General features: G+C 42.8%; 1 protein-coding gene and 1 long non-coding RNA gene across 5 annotated transcripts in view; one reads left to right on the top strand and one right to left on the bottom strand.

Annotated features, from left to right (window-relative positions):
• MFSD1 (major facilitator superfamily domain containing 1) overlaps positions 1-14,661 on the bottom strand; it is a 27,585-nt gene extending 12,924 nt beyond the window's left edge. For 2 of the 3 annotated variants that reach the window (XM_055569228.1, XM_055569229.1), the window contains exons 1-7: positions 14,231-14,540; positions 12,108-12,160; positions 11,099-11,211; positions 9,457-9,499; positions 9,090-9,157; positions 6,766-6,874; positions 1,396-1,498 (exon numbers count right to left, since the gene is read on the bottom strand). In XM_055569228.1, the coding sequence (XP_055425203.1) occupies positions 1,396-1,498; positions 6,766-6,874; positions 9,090-9,157; positions 9,457-9,499; positions 11,099-11,211; positions 12,108-12,160; positions 14,231-14,402 (661 nt within the window). In that variant the 5' untranslated portion in view covers positions 14,403-14,540. Of the gene's footprint in view, positions 1-1,395; positions 1,499-6,765; positions 6,875-9,089; positions 9,158-9,456; positions 9,500-11,098; positions 11,212-12,107; positions 12,161-14,230; positions 14,541-14,641 lie in introns of those variants that run through there. The other variant, XM_055569230.1, reaches the window with a different exon arrangement.
• The window catches only part of LOC129643967 (uncharacterized), a 41,621-nt gene continuing 37,284 nt past the window's right edge, over positions 14,503-18,839 (top strand). The window contains exons 1-2 of one of the 2 annotated variants that reach the window (XR_008710631.1): positions 14,503-14,561; positions 14,655-14,895. This is a non-coding gene — a long non-coding RNA (uncharacterized LOC129643967). Of the gene's footprint in view, positions 14,562-14,633; positions 15,087-18,839 lie in introns of those variants that run through there. The other variant, XR_008710630.1, reaches the window with a different exon arrangement.

An 18,839-nucleotide genomic window follows, 5' to 3' on the forward strand; every position in this document is an offset into this window, starting at 1 on the left:
GAAAGACTGCAGAGTCAGGAGACGTGAGTTCTGCTTCTGGCACTAACAAGCTGACTGATCTTGGGCAAGGAATTTAACCTCTCTGAGCTTCAATTTTCCCATCTGTAAAATAAGAAGCTTTGACTTGATGGCACAGATCCTTCCTGGCTCTAAAATTCTTTAAAATGTATTATCAAATTTTCCATCATGGAGGGAACTAGAAAGAATACTGAAGAGCATTTTCAAGTAAGAAAAAGCTTTTGAGAGGCAAAGGATTTGAGAGGGAGGGGAAGGGAGGAGGGGTCTCTAGAAACAAGCTGCCAGTCTAGCATTACCTCTCACTACCCCTCAGTTCAATTCCTGGGTTGGGAAGATCTCCTGGAGAAGGGACAAGCTAACCACTCCAGAATTCTTGGGCTTTCCTGGTGGCTCAGATCATAAAGAATCTGCCTGCAATAAGGGAGACCTGGGTTCGATCCCTGGGTCAGGAAGATCCCCTGGAGGAGGATATAGCAACCCATTCCAGCATTCTTGCCTGGAGAATCTCCATGGACAGAGGAGCCTGGCGGGGGCTACAGTCCATGGGGTTGCAAAGAGTCAGACATGACTGAGCAACTAAGCACAGCACAGTCCTCCCTTTACCAGACTGTACCAAGGAATTATAAGGAATAAAAGATGGTACAGAGCCTGCAGCTCGCCACCCACAAGTCTCCCTAGGGCTCTGCAAGAAGTTCTCCATACCCCATGGGGCTCAGTTAGACAAATTTACCACACAGAGAGGCACAGATGGTGAGTCCAGAGAGCCTCATCCGCTTCTCAATGACCCAGCTGGCAACCAGCACAACCCAGCCTTAGCCAACAGACCCTGGAGCCAGAAGTGATCTATATGGCTTAGGCAAACAGCCACACTTCTACAGAAAACTAAGACATGGAGGTTAACTTCCTTGTCAAAGATGAGTCAGGACCAGAATCCAGACTCTGGGCTCCCAACCTGGTAGGTTTCTAATCACATCCTATCACCTCTGACATCTACAAAATCTAAGTTCCATAAGCAAACTGAATTTGATCAAAGGCAACAATTCTCCCTTTTGCTACAGACTATTAATGAACACCTTACAGGGAGGTATAAACTCCCTGACTGCTTTCCAAGTTCTCACATATACTCTCATTAGCTCATCACAACAGCACTGAAGCACGCACGGGACAAGATCCTCATTTTAAGAAAGTGGAAATAAAAACACAAATGGGATGAATGACGTTACTATGTTCACTGTGTCTAATTAGGTCCAAGAACTAGTGAATTGTGCAGGCACAACCATAACCAAGTGGTCTAACCTGGGTTCCCCTCTCTGTCACGCCACTTTGTGTAACAAGCTTTCAAAAGAGACAAAACGTGGGACTTCAGGATTCACTAACCGATCATAAGTGTGACCCCAAGGGTTGTGTGACCAGCAGAACCCAATGAAGCTTCAACCTTAGAATATAGCCATCCCATGAGGTTCATGTTTACTGTGCTTCCCTGGAAGAGAAAGAAAAAAAATCATCATAATTTTCATTTGTATCTGTCCTGCTTGAAAAAAAAAAAGATGTGAGTAGCTTAGAGAAATAGGTATAATAGGGATCATTAAAAAACAGATAATTTAAAAAAAAAAAAACACTACAAGGAAAAATAACAACCTAAGATAAAGCCACAGCTAAGATTACTACACAAAAATGGCAATGTATAGAAAATGCTAGTATTCAAAACAGCACAGTACATCTAGAACTTCCTAGTAGCCCAAACAAAAATAAAACACAAGTTACCAAATTTACAGGGTACCCAAGACAATAATAAACTCTGACTCAGAAAAAGCACAGCTTTTCCTGATAGTGACATCTGGGGAAAAAATCCATCCTCTGATTGTCCTTGGTGTGGCGTGCTCAGTCGTGTCCGACTCTTTGCAGGCCCATGGACTATAGCCTGCCAGGCTCCTCTGTCCATGGGATTTCCCAGGCAAGGTTACTGGAGTGGGTTGCCATTTCTTTTTCCAGGGGATTTTCCCAACCCAAGGATTGAACTCGAGTCTCCTACAAGTCTCTTGCACTGCAGACTGATTCTTTACCACTGAGCTACCTGCGAAGCCCATATCAAATAGCAATACATGTTTCCTTAAAAAAATAAGCAAAAAATAAAGGATGGAAGGAGAATAGAAAGGGGTGGACACCTTGCTGAGATGTGACTGTGGATTAAGAACTTGAAGGAAGCTGTGAGACTGCCCAGGGGAAAAGCACAGCACTCCAGATCGAAGAACAACCAGTGACCTGGCCCCGAGAGTCTAGAGCAGTGTCTGCGAAGGAGACACAGGAAAAGATGAGGTCCTCAGGGAGGAACTGGGGGGAAGGCAGGCTACTGGTAATAAAAGAACTTCTGGCTTTTACTGTATGCGATGGGAAGCCACTGGGATTCTAAGTAGAGGACTGGTACAATTCCTTACATTTTAACACTCTGGCTGCTATACTCAAAACACCCTACAAGCGAGGATGACACAGAAGCCAGGACATTGGTTGGGGGAGGCTGCCATAATGAAGAACAGAGATGACGGTCTCGGACTGGGGAGACTGGCAGAGGACACAATGAGAAGCAATCAGATTACAGGTACATTCTGATGGTAAAGCTGATAGGATTTGCTGCTGGAAAATATGTAGAGAGTTGAGCGAGTGGTAAGGAGTGGTTCACAGTGACATCAAAGTTTTTGCCTGAGAAACTGGAAGATAAGAGCTGCTCATAAATGAAGATGAGAAACCTTCAGCATGAGCTGGTTTGGGTGATGGTAGGTGGAATAGCAAGAACTGGGCTTTGGCTGTGTTGAGTCTGATACGCCTATGAGACATCCACATGGAAATGTCAGCAAGAAAGCTACACATAAGGGATGGAATTCAAAGGATAGGCCTGGACAATACAACTTCAGGAGCAAAGATATGCTATTTAAAACTTCAAAACCAGATACAATTACCAAGGAAGTTAAGTGTCAAAAGAAATGAGAAGGTGTCCGATGACCCAGCCCACATTACAGGTTGAGAAGACTGAGATGGACGCAGCAAAAAGAGGTACAGGAGCAAGAAGAAAACGATGAGACTGTGGGGTCCTTGAAGCCAAGAGAAGAAATCAACGAAGTGTCCTAAACACTACTGCTAAGGTCAGACACTGGAGACTGAGAAACGAATGGGTCCTCAACCAGATTCTCACAGCAAATCGCACAAACGGCTGTTTCTCACAAAACGGTAGCCAGTGGCACTACTCAGATGAGCATGAAGGTATAAAGGAAGACCTACCGGAAACTTTCCTCAATATCATCAAAAATACAAGCCTCTCAAAGACATGTTGTCTTAATAACCCTTTAAATCTGAAATGCCTAACGTGATCTGGCTTAGCAAGTACTTAATAAATATTTCTCAAAATAAGGAAATTTTAAAAGTAACAAAGAAGAACCAAAAGGCTGCTGGACTTCCAACCCCCAGGTAAGGCATGAAAAATAATAGAAGTGAGAAGTCCACTGCCTGAAGGGTAATGGTAACAGCCTAAGTGTCTAAAATCAGACAAACTCCCAACTCAGCCAACAAAAAAATCATGACGAGGTAAAGCCAGAACCGCCACAATCCTTCTGAGTAAGTGCAGGGACATGAGAGACACAAGAAAAGACTGAATCTCCATCTATCCCAGCACCTCTGTGATGGACTCCTCTGCTCTCACGGGCCTCACAAGGACCCTAAATACACCATCCGGACCACAGTCGAGCCACCCTCACTCCTGCAGAGGTGGCTGCCTGAGCTCTGCTTCGCTCCACGTCCAGCTCAGGTCCCTTACCATCTGATAAGCCCTGCATCACAGAAGCCCGAGACACCTTTTGAGAAACTTAGGGCTCCTCAGGACGAAGGCGAATGGATTATTAACCAGTTTGTGGCCACAAAGGGAAGAACCTGAAGATCACTAGTAATCACAATGGCATGCTCAACTGCTCCTATTTCCTTCTTTTAGGAGTTACTGGATGATGAGATCCATCAACTGCTACAGACATGTCTTGATTTGCCAAAGATACATTATGAAGCACCCAGAATGTCCCTGTGGATAAAATTTAGAAAACGTGGAAAACCACACTAGTTATCAAAGGTAAAAAAATTAAAATAATACTTGGGTGTTTCCTATCCAACTGACAAAATGACTTTTTAAAAATAATAGCCTGCAGTATCAAAGCTACAGTAAGAAGGATCCTCTCATATCGCAAAGACAGAGATAGAAACATCTCTGAAAAGATAAGGTGGAAATATGTCTCAACAGTCCTAAGAAACCCAAACAAACCCTCTGACTCAGTAATAATTCCATTCCGCGCAATCTAGCCTCAGGAAACAATCAGAGATACACACAAGTTTTGGAATGTTGCTGCACAACAGCTCTATTTATAATATTGGAAAACTAGAAAAAGCCTACGTGTACAAAAATTAGAAATGTTTTATATATATACAACACACATAAGTGTAATATATCTCATAAGATGAAGCATTACATTAAAAATATTTCATTTGTACTGCATTTTTTTGTACTGGATTACTTCCCTAAGACTATGTTTCAAGGATTTTCATGCCATTTACATTCTTTAAAATCTTGACTTTTAATGGCAAGAATCTTTTTAAAAACCTCTATTCGTAGGAGTTCATGAGAAAAAAAACCGAACAGGGTTTGGGATGGCCAAAGCACCTTTCAGGTTGAGTTTATAACAACTTGCCAAAGCCTTTGACCGTGTGGATCACAATAAACTGTGAAAAATTCTGAAAGAGATGGGAATACCAGACCACCTGACCTGCCTCTTGAGAAACCTATATGCAGGTCAGGAAGCAACAGTTAGAACCAGACATGGAACAACAGACTGGTTCCAAATAGGAAAAGGAGTACGTCAAGGCTGTATATCGTCACCCTGCTTATTTAACTTATATGCAGAGTACATCATGAGAAATGCTGGGCTGGAAGAAGCACAAGCTGGAATCAAGATTGCCGGGAGAAATATCAATAACCTCAGATATGCAGATGATACCACCCTTATGGCAGAAAGTGAAGAGGAACTAAAGAGCCTTTGATGAAAGTGAAAGAGGAGAGTGAAAAAGTTGGCTTAAAGCTCAACATTCAGAAAACGAAGATCATGGCAGGTCCCATCACTTCATGGGAAATAGAAGGGGAAACAGACTATTTTTGGGGGCTCCAAAATCACTGCAGATGGTGACTGCAGCCATGAAATTAAAAGATACTTACTCAAAAAAAAAAAAAACGATATTTACTCCTTGGGAGGAAAGTTATGACTAACCTAGATTGAAAAGCAGAGACATTACTTTGCCAACAAAGGTCCATCTAGTCAAGGCTATGGTTTTTCCAGTGGTCATGTATGGATGTGAGAGTTGGACTGTGAAGAAAGCTGAGCGCCGAAGACTTGATGCTTTTGAACTGTGGTGTTGGAGAAGACTCTTGAGAGTCCCTTGGACTGCAAGGAGATCCAACCGGTCCATTCTGAAGGAGATCGGTCCTGGGTGTTCTTTGGAAGGAATGATGCTAAAGCTGAAACTCCAGTACTTTGGCCACCTCATGCGAAGAGTTGACTCTTTGGAAAAGACCCTGATGCTGGGAGGGATTGGGGGCAGGAGAAGGGGACGACAGAGGATGAGATGGCTGGATGGCATCACCGACTTGATGGACATGAGTTTGGGTGAACTCCAGGAGTTGGTGATGGACAGGGAGGCCTGGCGTGCTGCGATTCACAGGGTCACAAAGAGTCGGACACGACTGAGCGACTGAACTGAACTGAATGTCGCTCCCCTGGGTACCCTATACCAGACATCCTAATATGAAACACCGTGATAATTTCCAGGTTCCAAATACTGGAAGGAACATGACCACCAATAGTGAAGTCCAGAGAGGCGGGAGCATCACAGTCAGGGAACTGAAACCCAAGCCACATGGTTTAGACAAGCACAGGAAATGAGTATGTCTGACCAAGACCTTCAGATCTGTCTTCATAAGCAAAATGCTAGTGCCTGACAGAGAAAATAAACACTCACTGGAAGGCAAAAATCCAACAACCAGTAAAAGCTACTTGTGCAGGCAGATCTCATCTCTACAGGAGACTGAGCTTTACTAAGTTAATCGTAGTTGGAACTTCCTTGGTAGTCCAGTGGCTAAGACTCCACGCTCCCAATGCAGGGGACCCAGGTTCAATGCCTGGCTGGGGAACTAAGATCCCACGTGCTGCAAGTAAATAACCCATATGCCACAACTAAGACCCAGGGCAGCCAAATAAACAAATAATAATAAAAAATAATGTATTTAGATGCTTTTTATAAAGTGACATGACTTTGAGAATTTGTTTAAAAAACAAAAAGTTAACTGTAGTAGATGAGTGAGAGCTTCTTATCACTAGAAATGTGCAAGCAGAGCCTGGATGACCAGACATAAAGACGTTCACTGCAGTAATGCCGAAAATGGGTAAAGAAGTTAGAGAATAAAACCTCTGCGATCCGTCTGTCCCAATGCTCAGAATCTCTGAACTAACGAATGCTCAATTAGCATTTGAAACTGCTTCCTCTTAGGTGAAATAAGATTAGAAATGCCTTCACTAAAGGTAAATGGCACATTATGGTCTAGAAAAATATATAAAAAATCAACACTACTTATACAGAAATATATTTCATCCTGTAATCTTTAAGACACGGTTACAAGAGTCAACCTTTTGCTTCCTATTTGGCTTTGTTATCTGTCATACTTACAATTCTCGCCATGCTAAGCTGGAGTCCAAACACCAAGTTTAACTCTTTGCCTTTAAACCAGCTCACAGCGTATGTATTCTGGGCAACTGCTAAGGACTCTCCACCAATCCTAAAACAAGGAAAGAAAAGTCAAAGCTTTTAAAAGAAATACCACAGTTAGCAATGCAGCAGGTGTAAAATTTTGACACTCCTCCCATCAAGAGGTAGTGTCTGCGCTCCTCCTCTGAATCTAGATGGACTTGTGATTGCTTCAATGAGGAGAAGGCGGTGGAAGTGGGGCTGGGATATAAAAGGGGGTATCTGCCTTTTCACTCAAACATTGACACTTAGAACCCTGAGCCACTGTGTACGAAGGCCAACTACCCTGAGTCCACCGCACTATGAGAAAGCCAAGCCACACAGAGAGGCCACATGCAGGTGCTCTGGTCAGCAGTGCCAGCCCTCAAGTCACCCCAGGCCAGGCTCCAGATGTCAGGGGCACAGACACACTGTTCACACTGTACCCAGTCCAAATTCCTGACCCACAAAGTCCAAGATGTAAGGGTTGTTTTGTAACCAAGCAGGATCTATGGGGCCTTCCTGAGACAGGCCTTTGCCCGTATGCTCTGCTGCAGCTCCTCTCTGAAGTACACAGATAATAGTATTTGGTATGAATTTCCTGAGTTGTGCTGCAGATGTGAAAACTGCCCCCACCAAAAGAAGAACTACTTGATGACCATGAGCACACAGCCCTGGCCTCCAGGAGCCTAAGGACTGATAGAGTTAACCCCTGTGACACCACCCTACTGCCTCCCATCATCACCACCCATCATCAGCCAATAACAGAATTGTACATGAGCTGATCAGGTACCCCGAGACATCCCCGCTTCGTCTATCTTTAAAATGCTTTGCCTAAACCCTTCCAGGAGCAAGAAGCTTTTTAGGGCATGAGCCACCTCGTCTCCTTGCATAGCCCTGCAACATACCTTTCTCTGCTCTAAACTCCTACATTTCACTGTACCTCACTGTGCACCTGGCACACAAACCTGCGTTTGAGTACAGGTAATTCAATATACAGCAATGACGACCCTGCCTGGCAATAAAAGGAGTTTGAGCTACCACATCATCATCTACACTGTATAAAATGTTCATCTGCGAAGAGTGGTCCATACTTTGTGAAAACACACAGATTCACACTTTTTAGGCAGTATCTTCCATATTTGACATTCTTCTACTTTCCCGATTTTAATTTTCCTTCTGCAGGTCCTAAATATTGACCTTCAGGTAAGAGATTCCTCTTCTCTGCATCCAAACACTGAGTCCTCCTCACCACTGTCCTCATCTAAAAATATTTCCCCTCTTCTATGAATCCAAATCCTATATGGATGGCCATTTCTGATCACACATCTATCTCTGAGTCCCTTTCCCATTTTAATAAACCATTTTTCCCTTGTCCCTCACTTAGGGCACTTTTGGGGATGTGTCACCTATGGCTATGTGTCCCTGGTACCTGTGAAAAGCGTAAGTTAGGGTGTCTGCATCCCTCCAGGCAGGAAGCCCAAGGCTGAATTGAGCATGAGCTTACAGAAGAGACACTGAAATTCATTGAGAGCTATTGGTCTTTTAGTAATCTGCTCATTAAAGCCTTTTCAACATGATTCAAAAGGACCTACACATTACCCACTAAGAAACAGCAAAATGTCCATTAATCACCAAGCTAGACATTGACGGTCTATACTTCTCTACATGAGGTTTAAATCACAGTCTTCAATACAACAGAAAAGCAAAACACCCAAGAAAAACATCATCTCTGGAAAACTATTTAATATTCAAACCCTATACAGAATTAACTATTACCACTCAAAATTGTTGCTTACTGTAAAGGAAAATTAAGACAACAATTGAGCAGTTGTGTGTGTCTGTGTGTGTATATATATCACACACACACACACACATATATATAGAGAGAGAGAGAGAGAGAGAAAGAGAGGTAGATATCAAGGATTTGAAGTAATTCTCCAGAAGATACAATAATATATTTTGGCAAATCTTTAATAAATTGATAAATGAACAGTAATGTGTGCATGTGTTCAGTCGCTCACTTGTGTCCAATGCTTTGCTCCATGGACTATAGCCCACTAGGCTCCTCTGCCCATGCAATTTTCCAGGCAAGAATACTGGAGTTGGTTGCCATTTCCACCTCCAGACGATCATCCCCACCCAGGGACCAAATCCATATCTCCTGCAATTCTCCTATACTGCAGGCAGATTCTTTACCACTGAGCCACCTGGGAAGCCCCCAAAACAGTAATTTGTTAAGACAAATGAAATTATGCATAACTTACCCAAACACAAACCTTCCCAATTCCATCAGCCAAAAAGCATTAAATATTCCACCCAGGGCAAAAACCACCTATAACATGGAATATAATGTAGGATCAATGAAAAAGAAAATTCAAGGAATCCAAAATAAGTAACATATGATGAAACACAACTTCTACAATGATTTTAGTGTTTCTTCTTAGTACATCTGTGAAATTTAAGTATCAATGTTCATCTGTCTCAAGGCTTAAAATGGACTGTGCATTATGTCACATGGGCATTTGTGAACTCTGCTTAAGTTAGGCTTTCACCAAACACATCCACGCTGGTGGAAGCAGACAAAAATTCAAGAGACAGTGTTCACAGTAATCAGTGAACAATTTGTCTTACCTGCCCAATGCAAACAAAGCAACTAAAAATGATGGTGCCCCATCTGTCAGAAAAAGAAAGAGAGAAGGAATTAAGAGTGTATCACCAAATCCTTCAGGAATAATTCACTTTGGATTTCTTGGGACTCCTCTGCATTCCCTCCAAAGGAAGAAAAAAGAGGTTCTGGCGGGCCTCTGAAAAGCAGCTTTCCGAGACTGAATGCTAATCCATAGAGGTCTCTAATCCCAAAGGGATTCCAGAGGCTTTGGTAAGGGCATGTTTGTTTAAGCCATTACCATCTCTTAAACAAAACTTGTTAAATAATCTTCAAGAAGTTCCCAGGGTTCCCATTTAAAAATGGACATTCTTCACAAATTTTTTATTGAGTTTAGGGTTGACTCCAAGGAATTCTATATTAAATAATTTTAAGTGGTTTTAATTCTGTATGCTGCTGCTGCTGCTAAGTCGCTTCAGTCGTGTCCGACTCTGTGCAACCTAATAGATGGCAGCCCACCAGGCTCCGTCATCCATGGGATTTTCCAGGCAAGACTACTAGAGTGGGTTGCCATTGCCTTCTCCATTAATTCTGTATAACTAAAAGCTGTTTTTAAAAGGAAAAACAGGAACCATGAGAAATGATATAAATCTGCTTACTCTAACATTCCATACTCTGAATAGCTCATTAATGTTTCCCCAGAGTAATAAAATACCAGTATTAGGAGAGTCATTAAAGATTATATGAGTAAACCATCTTTCTGAAACCCAAGTCCCTCCAAAAATCCTTGTGAAATGGTCATACCACAGTCTACTGAAAGTTTTCCCAAAACAACTCATGGCCTCTCCTGTTATCCTGATCAAGCAAAATCTTCATCACTCATAAATGGCATCTGTTTCCTTCAAGTTCAAGCGAATTCTACCCCTTTAGATGAAGCAAATTAAAGTCCTCCTTTATACACTCATCAAAGTGTTTAAAAGTTAGTCCCCAAGCTTAAACACATATAGTTTCTTCTTTTTCACCACACACAGCTGGAAAGCCCATCGTCATTTTGCCCTCTGCCTTCTGAAAATATTCCAGACTACATCCCTCCTAAAGTCTCCACAAACAGCACACAATCATCAGGATGAAAACTGACAAAGCTAATAATGTGATGCCTTCCTCAGCATCTAACTGGAGTGGTCACAAAAAGTTTAATGCCCAAAGAAAGGCAGAAGAGAAAATCTCACTGGGGCTGGGAGAGGTAAACAGTAAATACATGCCAAATACTGTGCATCCATCTCCCTCAATCCTTATAACCACCTTGCAAGGCAGGAAATACTATCTCTATTTTACCAATGAGGAAACTGAGGCTCAGGAATCTAGCAACAGCTCAGAAGAACTAAGAAGCTGAGCAAGTGGCAGCAAAAGAAATCAGAACCTGGCTTGCTGATTCCAAGTGAGGGCATAACTGACCTTTAGATAACTGAGTTACCATATGCCATGAGCAGCATTTAACTGAAATACCAACCAAGTTTCAAAAACCAAAATTACACACACACACAAACAAATGCACATTAACACACTCAATACACAAGTTTATTCAGTTCTTTCTAGAAATACTTAATCTAGTTTTGTGTTTTCTTAATAATCATATTTACCCACAAGTGAGATTTTTCCCAAGCTTACCGTATTCCAAACACTCGGTCTATCAAAAAGCCACCAAAGAAACACAAAACTACATTGGGCCAAGAATACCAGGCATACAGCAGCATGAATTTCGTGGTATTCACCTGCATATCCTATATGGAAAGAAAACAGAACGATTTTTTTCAAAGCAGTTAAGTGTAGCAACTAACAATCAAATCATTCTTTCTGGTAGTGGAGGCATTTCTTAATCATTTACTGTTGCTAACAGCTTTGGCCTCTGCCTCCAGAAAAACGGCCCCACCTGGGAACTTCTTGCGTCTGCAGTCGTTTCAGAGGCTCCGTGGGGCTCAGCGTCCCTCAGCTCTTGCCCTATAGGGATCACCTCTGCCTACATCTGCCTGTATCTTCTACATTTCCATTCCCTGTGTACTACCTGCTGTGGGGCTTCACCCACATGAAAAAGGACAGTCTTTAGCATATCCTTTCCCCCCACCTCACTAATTCTTGGTCTTTCTCATTCACTCTAGAATGTAAAGGGCCAATCTGTGTATTTCTCCCTATCCAAAGGTTAAAAAAAAAACTTACAAAGGAAAAAAAAAATCTAAATACATAGGAAACTGTAAATATCAAAAATACCAACATGGACAATCCTCTGGAATCAGTATCCACATTTTAAAAATGAAATAACAATAACATATTTAAGAAAGCAAAATGCTCTCCTACCAAATCATCTGTCATTCTGATGATTACACAGTGGGAGAGAGAAATGCCAACAAAAATTCGCAATACTTTTTGGGCTGCACTATAGAAATAGTAGTTATTTATCTAAGGTATGAAACAATATCAAGTCATAAGTGCCATAAATGAATTCTCTGTGGCCACTCATTCCAAGTCAAGAATACTCCTTGCCTACACAGATGTGGTGACAACAGATGTTCAAATGGATTCATTAGACAATGTTTCAGACCATGCAATCTGAGAGCTGATGCTTCAGCAGTACATCTGCTCCAGAGACAACAAAAGAAACAAAGGTGAAAAGTCAACTTACCCGTTTAACTTGAATCTGAAGGGCAGCAGGATTATCATAGCAAAAGTAGCTGCCTAGAAAAAGGAAAAGCAAATTTCTTTTTAGTAATACTGAGCGACTGATCTGATCTGATCTGATCCATAGAAAAGTTTCAAGTTGCAATTACTACTCCAATGGTGATTTTAAATGTTTATACTAGGGGCTCAAAGAAACTGGAAACTTTTTTAGACTGCTTCCTTGTCCACTAATACTCAGTTGCAGCCAAATAACCCAGAGAAAACATACCAAGTTATTTACAAATTATCAGCCTGCATACACAGCAAATACTGGGAACCTGGATTAAGAAGTTAATCAATAACTGTTTTTCCACCTTGAAAGTGAAAGTCGCTCAGCTGTGTCTGACTCTCTGCCACCCCATGGACTACACAGTCCATGGAGTTCTCCAGGCCAGAATGCTGGAGTGGGTTGCCATTCCCTTCTACAGGGGATCTTCCCAACCCAGGGATCAAACCCATGTCTCCCACATTGCAGGCGGATTCTTTACCAGATGAGCCACCAGGGAAGCCATTTTCCACCTTACTTTCATCCTGTTTCCTACGTCTATTGTTTTATTAGCATCTTCATGAAACAGCTGTATTTTCCTTAAAGCTACCAACACACACACACACAGACACAAATGTCAAAAACATCCTCAGCAGTTTCCTAGTAATGTTACCTAAAGCCACCACTTGAGCGCACAGGAATGGAGTTTAACTACTCTGACTAGATCTGTTTTCAAAATAAGAATTCTAATTCCACAAACAGTATATCCAAGATCAAAGAACTCAGCAAATACACAGCCAGGAATGAAGAAAAATAAAATAGAGTTCTAAAAGGTTAGATTAAAACATAGTAACATCTTCTGGAGGGTCAGAAAGAAAGAAGTGGAGAGAGGTCGGACTTTTTATAGTAATAACATCAACAAGAGTTTTGATAGGCCACAAGATAATGTTGCCTCTGTTTCTCCACTAACTCTGTCTAGAAGTATACATGAGAAACCATCAGTTCAAAAGAAATAAAATTGTCATCAGAAAGTTATGACTCTGACTTCTGAAACCCACTGAAGGTAAACATAAAAATCACTAAATATAAATTGTTAAAGTAGGGGCAATTTTAAGTGTCTTGTGTTGTTCTTGATTTTTTGTTCCTAAACTCAGAACTTCATGAATCCTGTTTTAATGGCATATCAATGTCAAAGGAATCATATCATATCAAAGGAATATCAATGTCAGGCTTCAAAGTTAATGAATGGGCACCATCTTTCCACAAAGTGAGAAGAGAGGGAACAGAAAGAGGTGCAAAGAAACTAAAGCCCAAAGCAGCCTCCATGCCTTCTTATATATTCCAGCAGTAGCATAAAGGTATCCACCATAAATCTGTTGATTACACCAAATCCAGCGAGTCCACGAAAAATACATTATTACTTTCACACCAAGCTGATACTGACATAGAATGTTACTGGAAAAATTAGTTGCTGGGACATAATAAGCAGATATTTTAAAAATTATCTCCAGAATCTGCTTTCACAGTCACCAAATTTCGTAACTGAAACCAAACAGCACAAGTCCAGTCCAGTATGATTGCTTCACATAAGCAGAGCGGAGGGTACGAGAGAGTACGAGAATTCATCTATCTACCCACTGAAGCAATCAACAAGACACACTCATACCTTTTACCAAAGAGGAAGAGAAACATAAACGACTGCCAACGAATTTTTCAATCAAAAAATTTAAAGTATTCTTTAAATACTTCAAAATATGTTTGGAGGCTTCTTTGGGGGAGGGGATTACATCTTTCTGCACTCCCTCTAAACAAAGTGTCATGAGAGGAACCTTGACATCTAGGGATTCTCTCATATCTATAGCCCCAGAAAGCAAATTGCTAGCTTTTGGAACTTCTTGCGAGAGCAAATGAGTGGGACAAAGGTCGCTCAGCTCAGTCCCCTGACCCCCCACCTTCGGGACACTGAATAGCCAGCTCAGTGGGGTCGCGAAGGTGGGGGGAGGGGGGGGAAAGGGCGGGAGGACCTAGGAGTTCAACGCAACTCCGAGACACTCTGGAATTCCTTGATTACCACTCCCACCCCACCAGGCCGGCCGGCTCACCGAAGCCAAGGAAGCACATCAGCAATAGAACCACAAGCCGGTGCGCTAGGTGACTGGGGTCGCAAAGGGCCTGCAGCGCCCCGGAGGCAGCGGGGGGAGCCCGGGTTTCTCTGCCCGCCTCGTCCGAGCCGCCTGGCAGCAGCGCCCTCGCTTCCTCCTCCTCGTCCTCCATCGAGCCCGCGGGAGACCAAGAGATGACAGCGAGTGCGACTCCAGGAGGAAGCCGCTGCCGGAGCCCAGAGCATACTGTGCTCACGTGACCGCGGCCGCTCACGTGACGCCGCGGCAGATCACGCCGGGCTACGCTCACGTGAGTGGGCGTGGTCACTCGGTAGGCCGGGCCGGCGGGGCTTGGAGGGTAATAGCAGCGTGAGTTTTTCACTCGCAACTTTCTAAGCGGGGGGCCTCTACCCTTCCTCCGCAGACCGTGCTGTCCTCTCGTTTCCTGCCTTGCTCCCGCTGCCGACTCCGCGCCGCTCCTCCGGAGAAGGTGCGGGCCTCCCCTCCGGCCCGACGCCAGGCTCCTCCTGCGCGATCCCACCTGCGCGAAGGAGACGAGAACGCACGCAGCGCTCCTCTCAGCATTGCTCTCCGCAGCTTATTTGGCTGCTCTTAATAACACACAGTTGATTGAGCACCTTATCATGTGTCAAGTTACGTTTCAGGTACTGGGAAAACTAAGTGGAATGTGACAAGCTCTCGGACCTCAAAGAGTTCGCAGTTTAGTTGGAGAGAGCGACAGAAACTGATAGCTTAGAGAACAGTATGGTGAATGAATGAGTGTAGTGAGAACTGCGGCTGAAATAAGCACTGAATTCTAGCGGAAAGTCTGGGAAAGGCGTTTGGGAAACGGAGAGTAAGTGTACCGTTTAACCAGCTGTAGGGGAAAGTGACGGCGGAGGGGGTGAGGAGTACTAAAGATCCTTAAAGTTCATACCTAAACTAGAGTTAATAACAATGAGCCAATCTTGGTTCTTTATGAAGGGGTGGGTTATAGAGGTGAGGGGAGCGTTACGGATAATAAAGATGCAAGCATGAAACAACTGAGTGTGTGTGTGAGTGAGTGAGTGAGTCGATCTGGGAATGAGAGAGGGAACTCCAGAGTAGGAACAACAAAGCTTGTTTCATGAGGAGCCATGCAAGGTAGAAATTTCTAGCAGAGCAGCAAGGACGCCAGACCTGTGGTGGTGCCAAGCTTCATGGCAGAACTCTTGAGGGTGACAAAGCTAGAGGTTGAATAACAATGAGGATTACTAAATATTAGGAAGATTAGAGGTGATGAGGGCCTATCCTGGGGAAATAAGGATGGAGCAAGGGAAATGGGCTTCCCAGGTGGCGCTAGTGGTAAAGCACCTGCCTGCCAATGCAGGAGACAGCAGAGACGTGAAATCGATCCCTGGGTTGTGAAGATCCTCTGGAGGAGTGAATGGCAAACCACTCCATTAAGTATTCTTGCCTGGAGAATTCCATGGATAGAGGCGGCAGGTGGGCTGCAGTCCATAGAGTCGAAAACCGTCAGACAGGACTGAAGCAACTTGTCTGCAGACAAGGGAAACAGATGAAATGTTTCACAGGTGAAATGGATGACTTTGTGAATAATAGCTTATGAGGTCTGAGAGAAAGGCTGGACTTGAGAACCTCTCCCAGGTTTCTAGCGTGGGCTCCCCAATAGAGAGATCAGAATACAGGGAGAGGGGAGTAGGGGAGGATGCCAGAGAAGAGAGATCAGTTTGGAACATGTTGCCTTTGAGATGTCTGCACAAGACGACTCCACCTTCCACCTCCCATTCTCCAGCTCCGAAGGAGGAGCCCCCAGTCTAATAAAGCTGTCTTGCCAAGATTATTAACAATGCCATCTTCCCAATCTCAGTGGTCACTTCTCTCCCTATCTTACTCTGCTTCTCAACATCAGTTGATGCAGTTGACAGCCCCTTCTTCATGGCTCCTTTGACATACTCTTGCCTTGTTTTCCTGCTGGTTTAGTGGGCTCTCATTTGCTATCTCATTTGTCAGCTCCTCCTCTTCTACCTGATTAAGTGCTCCCGAATCCAATCCTGGACTCTCCTCCACTCCTGCAGTTCCATAGCTTTAAATATCAGCACTGTTCTGTACTGTCCAATTGGTAGTCATCACCACATGTGACAAGTTGATACTTGAAATGTGGCTAGTCCTATTTGAGATGTGCTATAATCACCAACTCGATGGGCGTGAGTTTGAGTGAACTCCGGGAGTTGGTGATGGACAGGGAGGCCTGGCGTGCTGTAATTCATAGGGTCGCAAAGAGTCGGACATGACTGAGCGACTGAACTGATAAGTATAAAATACCAGATTTCAAAACAGTATGAAGAAAATATCTATCTCTCTGGGAATTCCCTGGTGGTCCAGTGGTTAGGACTCCACACTTCCACTGCAGGGAACACAGGTTCGATCCCTGGTTGGGGAACTAAGATCCCACAAGCCTCAAGATGCAACCAAAAAGAAAATCTCATTAATTTTTATACTGATTACATTTTGAATTAATAATATTTATGTATATTGGGTTAAGTAGAATGTTAAAGTTAATTTCACCTGCTTTGACTTTTTAATCTGACAGCTAGAAAACTTTAAATTATGTGTGTGGCTTACATATTTCTGTTGGTGCTGATTTATACACTGATGCGTTCTAAATAACCTCCATTCCAGACTCCTTTCTTAAACAATGACTCCTATTTCAACTGCCTATATAACATCTCTGCATGGATAACTAATAGGCATTTCAAATCTTACATGTCCAAAGCAGAATCCTTGAGTTCTCTCACACGTTCTACCTGTTCCTCCCTAGCTGCTCCCCAGCAAAGTAAATGGCACATCTTTCCACATGTTGCCAGCCACAAGCCTAACATTCATCCTAACGGCTTACTTACCTCAGTGCCAATATCTACTCCCCACCTTTGGAGTTGTCAGCTTCCCTCCAAAACATCCTGAATCCATGCATGAGCTCCACCACTACTGTTCTTAAAAGACTGATGCTTGAAATGGTGTACTGCAACAGATGTTTAAATTCTTTTTTAAATTTTGCTCATTTTTCATGAGAAACATACCTAGTATGACATTCAAACAGTACCGAAGAGAATTGAGCTCAAGGCAAGACTTTTCCGCCTCCCTCTCCCCAGTTCTCCTGGGAAGCAATCACCTTTTCTAGATTCCTTTGTATCTTTCCAGAGATATCCCACAGGTTTTTTTTTTCTTTCAACAGAACAATATAACACAGAGAATGGCTTCATTTTGTGTAACAGATGCAAAGGATTCTGTCCTATAAATACGTTATATTTAGCAAGTCCTCTATTGATGGACACTTAAGTTGTTTCCAAACTTCTGTACACAATCCTGTTGTGAATTGCCCGAACAATGTTCATTTCACATTTACCTGTAGGATAAATTCTTGAAAGTAGATTGCTAGGACAAAGGGGTATACTTTTAAAATACTGCTCAGTTTAGTTTAGTTGCTCAGTCATGTCCAACTCTTTGCAACCCCATGAACCGCAACACGCCAGGCCACCCTGTCCATCACCAACTCCTGAAGTTTATCCAAACTCATGTCCATTGAGTCAGTGATGCCATCCAACCATCTCATCCTCTGTCGTCCCCTTCTCCTTCCCTCAATCTTTCCCAGCATCAGGGTCTTTTCAGATGAGTCAGCTCTTCACATCAGGTGGCCAAAGTATTGGAGTTTCAGCTTCAACATCAGTCCTTCCAGTGAACACCCAGGATTGATCTTTAGGATGGACTGGTTGGATCTCCTTGCAGTCCAAGGGACTCTCAAGAGTCTTCTCCAACACTACAGTTCAAAAGCATCAATTCTTTGGTGCTCAGCTTTCTTTATAGTCCAACTCTCACATCCATACATGACTACTGGAAAAACCATAGCCTTGACTAGACAGACCTTTGTTGACAAAGTAATCTCTCTGCTTTTTAATATACTGTCTAGGTTGGTCATAACTTTCCTTCCAAGGAGTAAGCGTCTTTTAATTTCATGGCTGCAGTCACCATCTGCAGTGATTTTGGAGCCCCCCAAAATAGTCAGCCACTGTTGCCACTGTTTCCCCTTCTATTTGCCTTGAAGTGACAGGACTGGATGCCATGATCTTAGTTTTCTGAATGTTGAGCTTTAAGCCAACTTTTAACTCTCCTCTTTCACTTTCATCAAGAGGCTCTTTAGTTCTTCTGCTACATAGTGTCAAATTGTTCTGATTAAAGTCATACCAGTTTACACTCCACCAGCACTATCCCTAATCAACCTTGTGATCAGAATTTTGGTGTTTGCAAATATAATAAGTGAAAAACAGTTCTCATAGTGTTGTCTCAAATTGCATTTTTGTTCAAGTTGCAGGTTCAACCTCTTTATATGATTAATAGTCACATATTCTAGGAATTCTCTTCATATGCTTTTTTATATTTTCAGATGAGTCCTTTGCTTTCTGTCACTGATGAAACTGGCTGTGAGATAATTTCCTTTGACTATGTTTATGGTGTATTTTTTCATACACTTTTTTAGTGTAAAAAAAATTTTTTTTTCGTAACTCTGAGGATTTGCTTCTCACACAAGATTTCGACAGCCTTAACTGGGCTT

This window comes from Bubalus kerabau, chromosome 2 (genome assembly GCF_029407905.1).
Source record: "Bubalus kerabau isolate K-KA32 ecotype Philippines breed swamp buffalo chromosome 2, PCC_UOA_SB_1v2, whole genome shotgun sequence".
Lineage (NCBI taxonomy): Eukaryota > Metazoa > Chordata > Mammalia > Artiodactyla > Bovidae > Bubalus > Bubalus kerabau.